This window comes from Lissotriton helveticus, chromosome 12, assembly GCF_964261635.1.
Source record: "Lissotriton helveticus chromosome 12, aLisHel1.1, whole genome shotgun sequence".
Lineage (NCBI taxonomy): Eukaryota > Metazoa > Chordata > Amphibia > Caudata > Salamandridae > Lissotriton > Lissotriton helveticus.
The window spans coordinates 313,578,079-313,595,483 of record NC_136073.1 but is presented as its reverse complement, the minus strand read 5'-3'; the positions used below and the strand labels follow the sequence as shown (position 1 = coordinate 313,595,483).

Here is a 17,405-nt window from a genome sequence, read left to right as displayed (position 1 = left end):
AAATGTCTAACACATCCTAAATACTATTAGCTCTTGATTCTGCAGCGCCAGGACACCTTTGGGCAGCGCCAGGACACCTTTGGGTAACAGTGCACTTTAAAAATTTCAAAAATAAAATAAATTCTAGATTAACCTATCCCTGATGAATGGTGCATCTTTACCACAGGACAACCACAATTTACCTTATTTTTATAGAAATTGCAAGCCATATTTAGATCTTTATCGTCTACTTTCTGATGCATTTTATTGTATTTAAAATCTTTCTGATCAGTGTTTCATCCTACTACATGTCAATAAGATTGTATTACCGACAAGGTGTTTTGAGCATTCAAGCGATTTGGTTTAATTCAAGTCATACATTTTTCTATAGCAACTAACCACTCTGAAAGATTAGGTGGAAGTCTCTATGTATTAGTTATCATTTTTCCAATTATGATCAGCTAATGGCACCAAGTCCACATTGGAGTTTGATTGTAATAAATCTCTGTTTAAAAAGGCATGCTATCTGTATTATATTGCTTTTTATGCATTGATTGATAGCAACTGAAAAAGGCAAAATGAGCTCATTGCCTTTAGCTGCCCACAGTTGTGGTCAAGTAAAGTAACAGTAACACACAGTCAACTATTTTAATGAATACACTACTCCTTTGGACATGTAAAAACCTTTAACCTTTAAACATTTTGCATCTCTAACCATATCACACAATATGGTAACAAACAGCCCACCTCTTCTGTCAGGATATCCCTTCCCACAGTGTTGTCTGTTTGGGGCCCCTCCATTTTCTGCTAATTCAAGCCTCATGATGGCAAACAACATTGAATGATATGCTAAAGGTTGAGATAGAGAAATAGACAAAAGTGAAATTGAGAAAAAGTTAATTATACCAGGGGCCCTGGGCAACTGCCCTCTTTGTCCATGCCTTCCCCTCTAATCACTTATTGAGCTCGATTCACAAAAGTATTAAATCTGCACCCTTAGATGTATGTCTATAAATGGGTGCAGATGATCTACTTTTTGAATTTCACAAACATTCCAAGACCTACACCTGGTAAACTGTACCATTTGCCAGTTTCAATGCGTATGCATGGGACTGTCCTATGACTCTTTTAAGTCTTATTTTCTCCTTGGAGAGTTCCTTCTCTGATGCCCTCAAAAATGAGGGGATAATCTATTCCCTTGCCCAATCTGGAAGGTGAGGTATACCAGAACAGTGGTTAAATTAATCTCCAACCACTTCCAGGGTGGAAAGTATCAGACTGAAGTTTGAGCATGCCCAGAACTGAACATGTTTGATGCTATTCTTAATTTTCCAAGGCAAACCCTACTTGAAACCCCCTCTCCTACCTCTTGCATGGGATATACAAGAGCAGGTATCATCAGCACTATTAAACCAATCTATGGGTGCCAAGAATAACATTCTGAGTTCCTGGAAGTTGAACAAAAAGTAAATCTCGTTATGAATGAAAGATTATGACTGAATTTATCATTGTCATAGGACCCATTTACTGTATGCTAGCCCTTGACTCATAGTATTTGGGCCGGTTTTGCATTATACAAACACCAAACACCTACATGCATACATTGTAGCACAGAGAAGGCAGGATGGTTTTCCAGTTTAATAATCTGAAGCATTGTTTTGCTGTCCTAATGCAAAATATGTTAGATTACTGTAACCCGAAGTAGAGGTTGCATGCCAAAAGCATGAGACTGTGAGATCCTTGTCATAAAGTCTAGCTGTGCTGTTATTAGTCCTGGCCTACAAGAGCTGCAACTTGAGGGATAGCACTTCTCTAACAGGTTTAACCAGTGAGGCCTGTTTAATCTGAAGGGCAGTTTCACTGTCTGCTATCTGATACTGTAAGATATATGTGACATAAATAATAGCTTTGCTGTCCACAGACTTCTTCAGTAGGATATTGTAAACTGATTGGTAGTTGTTGGGACTGAAATCTTAGCCTGAGATCTTAGACCGCTCAGATTTCCTCAGTCAAAACATACACATTGTTATTTCTTTGGGTAAAATGTATCTGTGCATATGGCAGCACCACCTTTCCAACCCATTATACTCCACACACATATGGTTTTCTTTAAACTTATCAAGAAACTCCATACCTCATTCCCTTTCTTCATCCTCTCATCAGTTCTGGCATCCCAAACCTTAGAGAGATTAACTGTACTGCTAATGTCCAGCAAGGTAGATGTACTGTCTAAAGGTCCAGACTCCTGCAGACAGAGAAGGAGCAAAGTGATGAGACTCCCAAGCGCCCAGGCATAAATCTTCACACAAGTCAATTTAAAATCCATTTAACAATATGTTGCATGATAATGGATAGCAGAGCTGGGTGACATTAACATATTTTTCTTTGTGTAAATTACCTACAATACCAGAAAATGATACAGAATTATCCATTAGTATGGGAAATGTTGATCTGGAATTTTTAGCTACTTTTTCACTGTGAAAAGAATTCTCACAGACCATTTCGGATGCAAGGACGCAAAATCACATGCAAAATCACATGTTACATGCATCACAATAAATCGTGTCTGTCCAATCGCATTAGTCCAGTATTCCCACAATAGGCTTTTTACCCAAACAAAATCTGTTATGTGACATGCTGTAATATCTTAATCTCAGACATTTTGCATGCCAAGCATAATGTGGGATGCTGAAAATTATGCCAGGTTACAGCAACATAAAATACATTTTTTCCGGGTTTAATGAATAGATGGTTCAACATAATGGACCAACACTTGAGATGAGATACATGCAGTTTTCATTAAAAACAAGTGCATCGCTGTTGGTAGTCCCACACATGCATCCCCAATAATCACTAGTCCCATACACACACTTTTCAATCATGACCATGCACATATCTCCAACCCCCAAACATAGTACCTGTCCCACACATGCATGTTGAAATCATGTATCTGAGCCCCCAAAAACTGACATTTACTTCCCAACCGAGTATCTAATCCCAAAGTCACTCACATCCAGTTCAAAACGTATGTTGATGTATTACCCAATTGTACATCGAGCGAAGTTCACAGGACCTCACTCAATTTACCCTTGTGAAATTTGATGATCTTGTAACCCACGCTTTGCCTCAAGGATTTGGGCCAAGTATCCCAGGGAGTTTTGCTCTCCTGAAAGACTTACCCGAGATCCAGTATCTTCCATAGGGGATACACTCCAATTTTCACCCCCAGACTCCAGAGCCATCTGCAAAAAAACAAATACATCAAGACCGAAGTAAGATTTAATCTAAGAGATAAGTAGTAAAGGAACGGCAAAGAGACAATGCAAGTAATTTGAATAACTTGCTCAGGAGACTTTTGATGCTGTTGAACAACTTGTTGTGATTACCTGAGCGCTTCTTCCAAAAAGACGATTTACAAACTACAAACTGTATATTTTAATATAGAGGCAAACCATACTTTACAAGAAGTTATAATCTTTGGGGCATTAACAAGTGGACAATTATCAGTAAAGAAACAGAGAGATGCACTATTAGGTTTGTAGGCGTCTGCATTTGTGAGTAGAGTGTAAAGAGTCATAGAAAATTCTTCTTATCAGCAATTGTTTGGAGAGTGTTTAATTACTTTTGTTTTGTTTTACCAATAGAAAGCCATACCACTATGCTGAAGGAGATAAGCAAGTGTATAATTCCACTTCATAAGCCAGAACAGATGGTTCGAGAGAAAGCATGATCCCCAGCACAGACGTAGTTATTTTTTTTCAAGTCAAGTAGTCTTTAATCGAATGCATAATACACATCCATAAAAGCATGCCAAACACTGAAATAGCATTATAAAGTACATATTCAAGAGTATACATAACCTACTATAGTCAGTTAAAAATACACAAATTATGTTAAAAACCTTAAAATACCAGTTATATTGGCCTTTTATACTTATGTACAAAACCCTAATCTGCTATGTGTACAACTTTATTGGCTAACCTGTCTAGCAACATTTTCTAAAGTGTCTGTGCTGATATATATTAATGAAAAGGTTAAAATTATGTCTATAAAAATGTTATATTGCACAGCCCTAGATGCCGCCAAATATTCATATAAAAGATTTAGAATTTGGTACAGCTCGATCTAATCATATTGTTAAGACCATATTCTTTCTGATATAAAAAAAACAGCCATAAAAATGACACCATTATAACAGCATATTTCTAAAGAACGGAGGGGCATATTATCAAGAAAGGGCGTTACATTATCGTCGCTTTTTATCGGCAGGAAACTGCTGATAAAGCGGCGATAATGGGCTTGATAATATGCTCGATGGAATTCCAATTGAAGCCCGTGTTACATGTGAAGACATCTAACCTGGGCTTCGATTGGAATTCCACAGAGCATATTAACAAGCCAATTATCGCCACTTTATCAGCAGTTTCCTGCAGGTAAAAGCGACGATAATGTAACGCCCTTTCTTGATAATATGCCCCGAAGAGTTTGCAGGAATAAGTGTGCAGGTCGGCATTGGGTAAAGCCATGCTGTTTTAATATTGGGACAATGTATCTTTTCCGTGGCCTAGAGTAAAACTTGCTAGAAAGGAACACATACAATGTGTCCTGGGATGACCAGTTATCACAAGGGCAGTAAATCAAATTTACTGCCCAGTCATTCATCTTTGAAAAACTGACTAATCGATGGAAAATGTCCAATCTCAGACAGGTTAAAACAAATCTATTTCTACCATACAAGACAGATTTGAGATAAGGTTGCATATTAAAAGTTGTTATAATTAATTGGTACCTTAGTACACTAGGTTTTGATGTTTCAAGTGTCCATCTTAGGGTCACTAAGTGCTTCTGGCCCTTCTCTCTCAAGCTTTTTTTAGTTCAGTTGTTGGCACAGGATTTTGGGGTGCCTTTGGCGCCGGAGAAGACTGAAGGGCCTAGTTGTTGCCTGACTTTTCTCGGGATTGAGTTGGATTCGGTGGCTTGGCAGGCGCGGCTACCGGCACGGAAGGTGGGGGAGATGCAGGAAGCTTTGAGAAGTGCGATCGAGGTTCGGAAGCTGGAGTTGAGGTCCGTGCAGCGCCTGTTGGGGTTGTTGACCTTTGCGTGCAGGGTGGTGAGGGCAAGAAGGACGTTTTGCAGGCGGCTCGGCATGGCCATGTCGGGGGCGGCCCTCCCGCATCACAGGATCAGGATCACGCTGGGGGTCCGGTCGGACTTGCGAGTGTGGCTGGTTTTCCTGGAGGACTTCAATGGTGTGTCCTTGGATTTTGCGCGTGACCGGATGGTGTGGCAGATTCAGCTCTACTCTGACGCGGTGGGTGCTGCCGGTTTCGGAATTTTCTGGGACGGCCGCTGGTATGCAGAGCAGTGGCCGGCTCATTGGCTGCGACGGGGCAGGAGCATTGCGTTTTTGGAGTTCTTCCCCTTGTTGGTTGCTTTGCTGGTGTGGGGCCCAGGGTTCAGGAACAGGTCAGTGTTGTTTCATGTGGACAATATGACTGTAGTGGACTTGGTGAACAATCAAAAGGCAAGGGACCTGCGGGTGCTGCGCTTGCTGCGAAGTTTCATGCTGCTGTGTCTGCCTTACAATGTGCTGTTCCGCGCGCAACATGTGCCAGGAGTGAGTAACGAAATTGCGGATGCGTTATCTCGTTCACAGTGGCAGCGCTTCAGGGAGCTGGCGCCGGGAGCGGAAGCTTGCAAGACCAAGGTGCCGGAGGGTATCTGGGCCTGGGGGGAGTGAGAGTGGTTGGGTTGGTTGAACGGTCGATAGCGGGGTCCACTAGGCGGGCGTACAGGTTGGCGTGGGCTGAGTTTGGGTCCTTGGTGGGGGGAGAGATGGGAGTGGGACGATTGTCCAAGGAAGAGTGTGAGCGTGGGGTGGTGCGCTTTGTGTTGGATTGCATGGATAAAGGGCTGTCGCAGACGACGATTGCTGGCAAGTTGGCGGGCGTATCTTTCTACAGCATGGTGTATTTGGGTTTTGATCCGGCTAGGGCGGATCTGCTGAGCCGAATGTTAAAAGGTTGGGGTCGGGTGAGGGTGGAGATGGGTGGGGGGGAACTGCCACGGGAGGCGGTCACGTTTGATTTGTTGGTGCAGGTTTTGAGGGAGTTGCATTTCTGTTGTTATGACGGGGAAGAGGTGGCACTCTTTCGTTTATGCATGATCTAGATGTTTTTTGGTGCATTTCGGGTGTCAGAGTTGCTGGGGTCGCGGGGGGCGCCGGGCCGAGTGTTTGCGGACGTGAGTGTGGATGGAGTTCGTTTGGGTATATGGTTGGGACGTTCCAAGACAGACCAGTTGGGTCGGGGCAAATGGGTGTGGTTGTGGGAGAGTGGGTGTGAGGGTGTGTGCCCGGTGCGTGAATGACTGGCATTTTGTGGTCGAGTACGGAGCTTGGAAGGGGAGATTTTTGTGCATGCGTCGCGAAAGCGCTTGACGTCCTCTCAGTTGTTGGCGGTTCTGCGGATGGCTTTGCGGAAGTTGGGCAGGGACCCGGCGCGTTTTGGCACGCACTCGTTTCGGATCGGGGAGGCCACTGCTGCGGCGGGTTTGGTATGGTCGTGGGAGGAGATCCAGAGGATTGGTCGGTGGCGGTCGCGTTGCTGCGAGCGCTATGTGCGTAAATGAAAGGGTGGGGCGTGCTGCTTGGCCGGCTGCACTGTTTTTGTTGTTGCTGCTCTTGTTCTGCTGAGGTACTAATCTCTTTCTCTTCGTAGGTTGTGTTCGTGGGCCGGGGGCCAAGACGGTCACCTGGGTCGTTGGGCACTCTTTTGTGCACTGGGGGGAGAAGTATGCTGCCAGGCGAGTGTACGGCCGTAACCTGGGCCTGAGGAGCAGCCATCATGAAGTGCAATGGTGGGGTAAGAGCGGAATGCGTTGGGGAGAATTGCTACCATGGCTCACCAAGAAAGTGGCGCAGCTGGGCTGCCCGGACATGCTCATCATCCACTTGGGAGAGAATGACTTAGTGAAGCAGTCGGGGGTGTCACTTTTGCACTTGATGCAGAGGGATTTGGATGCAATGAAACGCAATCTGGCTGGCGCCTGTATTGTGTGGACTGAGTTTGTGCCACGACGGATCTGGAGGGGTGCGCTTAAGCCTGCGGCAGTCAAACGGGCACGCAGGAAACTGAATAGGGCTATGAGATTCTTTTGTGCTGATAAAGGGATCCACGTGCTGGCTCATGTCGGGCTTCAGCTGGAGCAGCCACTTCTTTTCAGGGACGACGGCGTGCACCTTTCTCACATGGGGAATGCCTTTTACCTAATGGAGTTGCGCGACCTGATTAGCCATTTGTGGAATGAATCTATCTGGTGTCCGAGAGTATGAGTTCAAAAGGTGCACATGTGGTGGGGCAGGTAACCGACCTCCGGGGGTTCCCTGGGTGGCGGGAACTGGGAGGGGTGGGGAGTCCATGACGGGCAGAATCACCCTTTCAGGGAGGGGGTTACAGGTACAGGATGGGGGGAGTGGTAGACGGGAGTGCGATGGATGGAGATGACAGAGGAGTTGGAAAGTGAAAGGGGGAAAGTGAATGAGATGCAAAGAGGTCATGGTGTGAAGGGGGAGTGGCTGGTGAAGCACGTGAGTGGATGATGGGGTGAATGGCAGGATGTTGGGGGATTGTTAAAAGTTAATGTGTTATGTTTATTGCTGATGTCATGCCTGTCCTAATAAATGGCCTTTTACGCTAACTGATGCGTGGAGTGGTTATTGCGCGATGCGGCCCCCGGGGGAAAGTAGGTCGGCAGACCAGTCTTTTCCCCGGGGTGTTCGCGCGATATCAGGACAAGGCAGGAAGTAGTTTAGGGGCTTAGGTCAGGGGTGGGAGGGGTTAGGAGGTTATTTAAGGGGACAGGAGGGGGAAGGACTTCCTCTTCCTGTCCCCGGTGCCTCAGGGAAAGAAGTTAGTTTTACCACCCACCCACCCTACATTTGGAAAGGGGTTGTGGGCGTTTTTGTAATTGCCACAGTGGGGAAAGGTGCCAGTTTAGGACAGGATGGCTTGACAGGGTGTTGACGGGAACTGGGAGGGGTGGGGAGTCCATGACGGGCAGAATCACCCTTTCAGGGAGGGGGTTACAGGTACAGGATGGGGGGAGTGGTAGACGGGAGTGCGATGGATGGAGATGACAGAGGAGTTGGAAAGTGAAAGGGGGAAAGTGAATGAGATGCAAAGAGGTCATGGTGTGAAGGGGGAGTGGCTGGTGAAGCACGTGAGTGGATGATGGGGTGAATGGCAGGATGTTGGGGGATTGTTAAAAGTTAATGTGTTATGTTTATTGCTGATGTCATGCCTGTCCTAATAAATGGCCTTTTACGCTAACTGATGCGTGGAGTGGTTATTGCGCGAGGGAGTCAAGGAGTGAAATAAGTCTATAGCAGGCAGGGTTTAGCAGGTCTCCTTTTTTAAAAATCGGAACGATGATTGACTCTCCCTACGTGGACAGCTTCCCTTCTGAACAACAAGCCCTCAATACCAGGGTTAATATGGGCCCCAATTACTCAATATTTCCCTTATACAAGTCAACCGGTATTGCGTCCAGTCCTGGAGCCTTGCAAATCTTACTGTCTGAAATAGCGTTTTAACGTCTTCCAATGTGAAGAGAGTAATGGGAGATGTTTGAAGTGAGGTGACATTTTCAACATAATTATAAACAGGCCCTCTTGTTGGTGGGGTGTCAGGGAGTGCATGCAGAGTTTTATATAGTGCGAACTTGACCCGATTCGGGTATCAGAGTGCTTTAGATAGCCCCAGTAATGTTACCTGAGGACGCACATTCATTTTTGTTAGGCACGGGGAGATTAGGTGATTTGCCCAGAATCATAGGATGTTTTAGCGTCATTACCGAGACTCGAACCCAGTTGCCCAGGTCCAAGGTCGAGCGCCCTCCAATAGGTGTGGAGCCAATAATCCTCCAGAAAGCTCTTGTATCATTACTGGTGCTTGCTTCCTGTAGCTGTTCCCATGCCTTTTCTCTTAGGCTTAGTTTCTGTAATTTTACTGCCTGCTTGTATTCAAATCTACATTTAAGTACTTCTCTAGGGTTTCTAGGCATTTTGTGGAGCTCCTCCTTTAATTTTTTTAGAGTTTCAGAGCACGCTGAGTCAAACCATCCATGTTCCTTAGATTCAGCCTTACCACCTGCAACAAAGAGGCCCACCTTAATGCCTTTTGTTATCGATAGGTGAGCTGTAATAATCAATCAATCAATCAATCCATTTGTAGAGCGCACAACTCACCCGTGAGGGTCTCAAGGCACTGGGGGGGCGAGGGTGCTGCTACTGCTCGAACAGCCAGGTCCTGACTTGAGGAGTCTCCTGAAGGCCAGCAGGTCCTGGGTCTGTCGTAGGCGGATGGGGAGGGTGTTTCAGGTTTTTGCGGTGAGGTAGGAGAACGATCTGCTGCTGGCAGTCGCTCGATGGATGCGGCTGGTTCAGGGTGTAGAAGGTGAGTCGTTCATTAAGGTACGCTGGTCCGGTGTTGTGGAGAGCTTTGTGAACGTGGGTGAGGAGCTTGAAGGTGATCCTCTTGTTGACGAGAAGCCAGTGTAGGTCTTTCAGGTGGGCTGTGATGTAGCTGTGGCGGGGGATATCGAGGATGAGGCGTGCAGAGGTGTTCTGTATGCATTGCTGTCGTTTCTGGAGTTTGGTTGATGTTCCTGCGTAGAGAGCGTTGCCGTAGTCCAGTCTGCTACTGACAAGGGCCTGGGTGACTGTCCTTCTGGTACCGGTGGGGATCCATCTGTAGATCTTGCGGAGCCTGCGGAGTATGTTGAAACAGGAGGAGGAGATGGCGTTCACTTGCTGGGTCATTGATAATGCGAGTCCAGGATGACTCCCAGGTTGCGTGCCTGGTTAGTGGGCGTTGGTGGAGCTCCCAGTGCAGCCGACCACCATGAGTCGTCCCAGGCAAAGGGGATGGATCCGATGATGAGGAGCTCCGTCTTGTCCGAGTTCAGTTTCAGGTAGCTGACCGTCATCCAATCGGCGATGGCCTTCACTCTTTCATGGAGGTTGGATTTGGTGGTGGTGGGGGCCTTGGTGAGGGAGAGGATCAGCTGGGTGTCGTCGGCGTATGAGAGGATGTTGAGGTCGTGCGATCTGGCGATGTTGGCGAGCGGTGCCATGTAGATGTTGAAGAGTGTCGGGCTGAGGGACGATCCTTGGGGTACGCCACAGATGATCTTGGCATCTCTAGAGCGGAATGGGGGAGGCGGACACTCTGGGTTCAGCCGGTGAGGAAGGAGGTTGTCCAGTCCAGTGCTTTGTTACGAATCCCTGCGTTGTGGAGGCCTGTGCGGAGAGTGTGGTGGGAGACAGTGTCGTAGACGGCCGAGAGGTCCAGGAGGATGAGGGATGCGGTTTCTCCATTGTCCATCATGACCCTGATGTCGTTGGTTGCGGCGATAAGGGCTGTTTTGGTGCTGCGGTTGCTGACGAAGCCGGATTGGGATGGGTCCAGGATGCTGTTCTTTTTGAGGAAGGAGGTCAGTTGCCTGTTGACGGTCTTCTTGATGACTTTCGCCAGGAATGGGATTGGGAGATGGGCCCAAAGTTCTTGAGGTCCTTGGGGTCAGCTTTGGGTTTTTTAAGTAGGGCGTTGGTCTTGGCGTGCTTCCAGCTCTCTGGGAAGGTGGTGGTCTCAAAGGAGTTGTTGATGATTTTGCGGAGATGGCGTGCAATGGTGGAGCTTGCTTTGTTGAAAATGTGGTGCGGGCAGGGGTCGGAAGGTGAACGGGAGTGGATGGTGTTCATGATTTTGATGGTGTCTTCATCATTGACTTGGGTCCTGGATAGGAAGGGGTCGATGTTTATGTAGCTGGGGGGCGGCGGGTCTGTGGTGTCTGTGTCAGTCGGGGAGGCCTTGTGTCTGAAGCTGTCATGTATGTCTGCGATCTTGCGGTGGAAGAAGGTGGCTAGGGAGTACCAGAGGTCTTGTGATGGCGGGATGTCGTTTGAGTTGGAGCTGGGGTTGGAGAGTTCCTTCACGATGTTGAAGAGCTCTTTGCTGTTGTGTGCATTGTTGTCAATGTTCTCTTTGAAGGATGTCCTTTTGGTGGTACGGATGAGTTGGTGGTGTCTGCGGATGGCGCTCTTGTAGGCTGTGTTGCTGTCTGGTGTCTGTTAGTGGTGCCACTTCTTCTCGAGCCTACGGCAGGCCTGCTTAGATGCCTTGAGGTTGGCGGTGAACCAGATGGCTTTTCTGTCGAAGCGTCTGTTCGAGGGTTTCTTTATCGGGGCGAGACTGCTGGCGCAATCGTTGATCCATTGCCTGAGGTTGAGGACAGCGGAGTCGGTGTCGATAGTGTTCATTGGTGAGTTTCGGGCGAGGGTGGTGACTAGTTGGGCTTCGGTGACTTTGCTCCAGCTGTGGTGGTGGGCCCGCTGTGTGCGGTGGTGCATGGTGGGCTTCTCGAAGTTGAAAGGGATGCAGAGGTGATCGGTCCAGTGGAGTTCGGTGGTGTGGCTGAAGGTGACGTAGTTGCTGGCTGAGAAGATGGGGTTGAGCGTGTGTCCAGCGGAGTGGGTGGGAGTTGTGATGAGCTGTTTGAGTCAGAGGTTGGCAAGGTGGTAGATTGCTGTCCTTGGTGTTCTCAAGGTGGAAGTTTAGGTCTCCAAGGAGGATGTAGTCCGTGGACGCAAGGGCGTGCATGCTGACGAAGTCGGCGATGGAGTCGCTGAACTGTGGCCGGGGACCGGGTGGTCTGTAGATGAGGGTTCTGTCCTTGGTGTTCTCGAGGTGGAAGTTCAGGTCTCCGAGGAGGATGTAGTCCGTGGATGCAAGGGCGTGCATGCTGACGAACTCGGCGATGGAGTTGCTGAACTGTGGCTGGAGACCGGGTGGTCTGTGGATGAAGGTTCCTCTGAAGGTGGTGTTGGGGTCGGTGTGGATCTGGAAGTGCAGGTGTTCGGCGGTGATAAGCGTGTTGTCGGTGCTGGTTGAGATTCCAAGGGTGTTTCTGTAGACGATGGCGATTTCTCCTTCTGTTACGTTGGTGCGGTCCCTGAGGGTGAACTTGTAGCCATCAGGGATGGCTATGGCGATGTCGGGTGCCGAGGAGGGGTTTATCCAGGTCTCCGTCAGGAAGGCGACATCTGGGGAGGTGGAGAAGAGTAGGTCCCAGAGTTCGATGCCTTGTTTGCGGGTGGAGCGGGTGTTGAGTAGAAGGCATCAGAGGCTGTTGCCACCTAACCCAGTGGGTGTGGTGGTGGGTTGGAGGTTGGTGTAGTGGCAGTTCTGGCAGGAGAAGGGTCCGAGGGTCCGCTTCGGGGTGGCCTGGAAGCAGGTGTGTGATCGCTGGCGTTGAGTGCGTGGTGGCTGCTGGCGTCATAATTTCGGTGTTTGAGCTTGAGCCATATAAACAGCACTCAAAGTCACTCCTCTTACTGTTGTCCAGCTTGGAGAGAAGGCTTTCCTGATTAATCTGAGACCAGCGCAGGGAATAGCCATTGATCCTTGCAAGCTCAACCTCACTTTCTGTTTGTATACTACTACGTCTCTGTTTAAAAAATAGTGCCATATTAATGTGTATACTCAATGGGAAATGGTCACTAAGTGGCATTGAGTGCGTACTAAAGTTAAAAAGGTAGCCTAAACACCTATAGGAGATTAGGATGTGATTGAAAATACTCTGACTATTCCTACCATGAAAAGTTGTTTTACGAGCCATAAACGGGGAGGTAACTTCATTAGCAAAAACCAAATCGAATGTGGACATTGTTTCATTAAGGTTGTTCGCATAACATCTGCAGCTAAAATGGGGCTGGTCGTCACCTTCTTGATCTACCAGACCTCAGATTTTATCCATCTGGGTATGGCATTGTTGCATGTTAAAGTGACCCCCCCCCCAATAAATGATAGTTTGGGTATCGCTGCCTGTTATAATGTGTTCCATTTCCATACTTAAATGGTTCAGGGTATCTATAATTTCCCATGTTGTGTCAATATTATAATAATTGATTAGAGCAAGTCTTGTTGACCATTGCTACTTACATAATAGTAATTCATAAACTGGATTATGGGTAACCATTTTTATACTAGTAAATCGAACACTATTCAACACGAAGATACACAGTCCCCTCTTTGCCCGCCCTTGAGTTGAGTGGATGGCCGAAGTAAAATACGTCCTAAAGCCGATAATGTGAAGAGGCTCGGTGAGCCACGTCTCCTGCAAGGAAAGGATTTGATAACCTGTCACAAACTCTATCTATTCTGTGTTAAATTTATTTCTCTTCAGACCGGCCACCTTCCAGCTTAGGAATCCTAATAGTTCACATTTATCCTCTCTATGTTTAATACTTCCAGCTGAATCTATCATAACTTCTATAGATGGTCCAGCATCCTTAATTGCCAAATTAAGGGATTTGCCCTCAGTAACCTCATCCATGGAGTGACGTCTTACTGATCTCTCTATGTTACCCATGGAAAAATGGTCATCAAGTTAGTCTTAACCATCTAAGGATGCTAAGCAGTGAAAGCAATTGGAGGATTGAACAGGATAACTATGATCCATCCTTGGCCTCTGTACAGATATTGGCATAGGTCTTACCTCATTGGTATAGGATTTTGGTTGGTAAAAATATCCTAGCGGGACGGTTGCAATCATATCTGAGTGTATGTTAGTGGTTCTAGTTCCTTTCAGGATGGTTTCAACTAACAGTGGTGTCTTGAAGGTTAAAACAATGCAATCACCAGGTAATGTTTTTCCCCACTCCCTACCCATTTAACCCTTCTTGCCATTTTCAATTCACTGAATAAGTGGTTGGTTAATCCTGTTCTGGTGCCCAGCCAGTTCAATGATTTAATTCTTAACGAAACACAATTTTCTTTGCTATCTTTAGGAAGGGGAGGGAAATTCATTAATACTACCATGTACGGTGTTGCTGCGGGCGGTAGATCCAACCAATCCAATGCACGCACCGTATAATCAGTTTGATGCTCATTTAGAACTCGAGGTGTTACAGCATTGCCACTTTTACGTCCTCCTCTATCTTCCAATTGGGATGCATGTGCGGTTGTGGTCACCTTGCCCACTATTCTTTTAGTATGTGTGCCTAGGTGGTTAAAGGTTTGTGAACCAAACCCATTTGCCAATGTATTACTTGGTTCGGAATCAGTTTGCGTTGAAGTATCAAGTAAAGCTGAGTGTGACACATTATCCCGAGTTTTAGGAACATTGGCGGTGGCACGAATGTTCAGGAGCTCTGGACACAAGTTAGTTCTTGTTTCAAACTTAGCTAGTCGGGATTATATGGTACCCAAGATATCATTGACATGGTGGTCTAATATTTTAATGGTTTCAGCTAGGTTATCTAATTTATCTATTATTAGCATCCCTTGAGTCTATATTTGAATATACCGGGGTAAGGGCCAGATGTTCTGTGGCCGGTGGGTGGGTAATAACTTGCTTTGGTAGCACTTTCTCTGGTATTGTGCGAGTCCCAGGGAGGTTAATCCATGGCTTTCTGACCTGTTTCGGGAGGGTGGAGAATTGGACTTTGATGGAGAAATTGTTTTGGGCTGGTATTGGATGTAACTGTTTACATTAGTTTTACTGTGTTTATTATGCTCTTTTCTAGGGCCAGTATCTTTATTAGTATTGTCAACACAGCTAATGTGATTCTCTGATGTATGGTCAGATACTTGGGGATCATGATGCTCATAGGGTGCGGGTTTCAAGGAAGAGACACAATCATTATTTATATGTAATGCCTCCTCGACCGTTGATATTTGCTCTACGATCGCCCCCATGGCCCTTGTGATATACTTCAGGAGCGTATTTTGGGACTTATCTGAAGTACCCTTCTTACCAACCGTGGCTGTATACTTTCTCTTTCCCATTTCTGTAGGGAGATTAAATACTGGTCAGATTATCGAGTAAGGGGGGGGAATCTTGGAAAGCTCTTAAATTAACAGTGCCCCGTTCAGCTGTATTTGAGAAATAAAATATTGGCAAAACTTGCCACATATATGGTCCAACCTTTATCACAGTTTGACAATGTACAAATAAATAAATAAGCCAAAAATCGCAGCCCCACAATCTATGCAAGAAGAATATTACATTTCTTCAACAAAGCGAGCCTCATGTAAATGTTTTTAAGTAGCGTGGGCGCGCTATACCCCAGGTGCAAATGGTGCTTTTTGTGTTGAGAGACAGTACCTTGTTTCCCAATTGTAGGCGCTTGACTTTCCGATTGTGTTGGCAGTTCCATTGAGTGATCCCTGTGTTGTAGTACAGTCCATACGATTCACCATAGGACTAGTTACTTCCACAGCTATCACTTAGATGATGATCCCGGAGGGCAAACGCAAGGAGGGTGCCCCACCCCATCCCCTCCTGTCGCCAATGGGTGCAGGATGGGCCCGGGCATGGCCCGCACCGCGGGGGTGAGGCAGCACTTTATGCGTGAGAGTGGAACAAATGCCTCCCCCTCACTCGTGGTTCCGGGTTGAACAGTGTTCCACCCTGGGACTGGTAGTTCCCAACAGGGTGTTGAAGGATCCTGAACAAATGCGGGCAGCAAGGAGTAAAGGTGTTGAAACCTGGGACAGCAGTCCCACCAGGGTTTGCTGAGTGCAAATTGTGCCCCCAAAAACAACAGTGGTTAAAGAGAGAAGAAAGCCAGCAAGAGCAAGTAGTTAATTTCAAGCCAGGAGAGGCAAGAGTTCTTGGTTATTAGGCTACTTAGAGAAAGAAAACCCCAGGGCTAGAAAATTGCTTTCAACTAAGCTAATTTAGCATTTCTTTTCCAAAGGTTCAACAGTAGTAAGCTCCAGCTCTTCATGAGCAACAATGCTGGCTTGCCCTCTTCCCTAATCTAGAGCTTCCCTTCTGGCTGCTAAGTGGAATCAACTAGAGAGTAGGACGAACGTGTGGAGGGGGATTCATATTGTCCCTACAGGATAATGATGCAGGCAAAATCAGGTGTCAGTGTGCATGGTTTGGATTCTGAAAGAAGAAAAAGCCCACCACATAATCCTCCCCTGTACCATATTGAATCACCTGTATTAAGCTTTCAAGTTAACAGCTATTCACACTGAGAATCAAAGCTTGAGAAAAGGTATCATGGCCATTCAAGCACAATTAATGCCCACTCCTGTGGGGGCTTGGCCGAGACCCTGCCCAATGCTAGTAGGGAAAAAAACATTGTTAAAACCAGCTAGCTTTCAGATCCCTAATACTAGGGTTTGCCATCAGACTTAAGGGCTTCATCACCAATAAATACTCAAATTCAAGTCTTCACATCTACCCCAATCACCTTAGCTTTGCCAGAACATGTCTATAGGTATAGTGGTAAGTTTGAATTTTTTTAAACGAGTATTGCCTACACTTCATGATACGTCCTTTAGTCTTTCCTGATGAGGCCATCAAGGTGGCCTTTGTACTTTACTACCTAAGGTAGGGATGCACTCTTGTAGAAAAAGACCCCTCTTTAAAACTATAACAACTTCACAGAAGAAATGTGAAAATGATTTGCTTGTTATAACTTTGTATAAGTAGCAGATAAATAGCTTTTAAATTTAAAGTAACGTTTCTATTACCTGTTACATTATATGTCCACCTTTAACTGTCTAATAGTGAAAACTAATTGGCTGGAAGGAAAAATTACTTTTCTTTTCTAGCGAGGCCTTCGAAAGGATTTAAAAGAGCTCTTATTGCAATTGTAGATCCTCAGATGATTGAAATTATGAGTTTATTGAATAAGTATTAATTTAAATCACAGAATTTTAGAGAGAAACTCTGAAAAGTAGGAAGGATCTGACAGTAAAGAGATCAAAATCCAAGAAAAAATGCATACATAAGTGATCAAGTGGAAGGACACCATGACAATTGGTGGAACTTGTGGTTCTCTAATTAAAGAGGAAAAAGAAAACTGAAGAAAACTGAGCCAGTGTTTATATTGTGGCAAAAGTGGCCATTTTATTAAGGCTTAAGACCTGCTAAGCCAAAAAATTCCTAAACAATAACTATGGCCCCAGCCGCAGTTGGTGGATCAAAAAACAAAAATGCTCACCCACGCACACAAAGCACTCCACAACACCGGACCGGCATACCTCAACAGCCGCCTCAACTTCTACACCCTCACTCGCCAGCTACGATCCGCCGACCTCGCCCTCGCCTCCGTCCCCCGCATCCGTAGAGTCACCACCGGTGGCAGATCCTTCTCCCACCTCGCTGCCAAGACATGGAACACCCTCTCCCTACACCTACGGCAGACGCAGGACCTACTGACCTTCAGAAGACGCCTCAAGACCTGGCTGTTCGAGCAGTAGCGGTACCCAGGCCCCCCCCAGTGCCTTGAAACCCCACAGGTATATAGCGCGTTTTATAAATGCTATGATTGATTGATTGACTAGAAAAGGAGGTCTTCCAGCCTGGTTTGTCTTTGAGCTTGACCTCCAAACACCTCATAGTTC

General features: G+C 46.4%; 1 protein-coding gene across 5 annotated transcripts in view; it reads right to left on the bottom strand.

The window, feature by feature from the left end:
• Window positions 1–17,405, bottom strand: part of LOC144798733 (uncharacterized) — a 784,842-nt gene that overhangs the window by 331,792 nt on the left and 435,645 nt on the right. For all 5 annotated transcript variants that reach the window (XM_078669743.1, XM_078669744.1, XM_078669747.1 and 2 more), the window contains 2 exons: window positions 3,159–3,221; window positions 2,114–2,224 (listed from right to left, as the gene is read on the bottom strand). In XM_078669743.1, coding sequence (XP_078525869.1) covers window positions 2,114–2,224; window positions 3,159–3,221 — 174 coding nt within the window. The remainder of the gene's footprint in view (window positions 1–2,113; window positions 2,225–3,158; window positions 3,222–17,405) is intronic.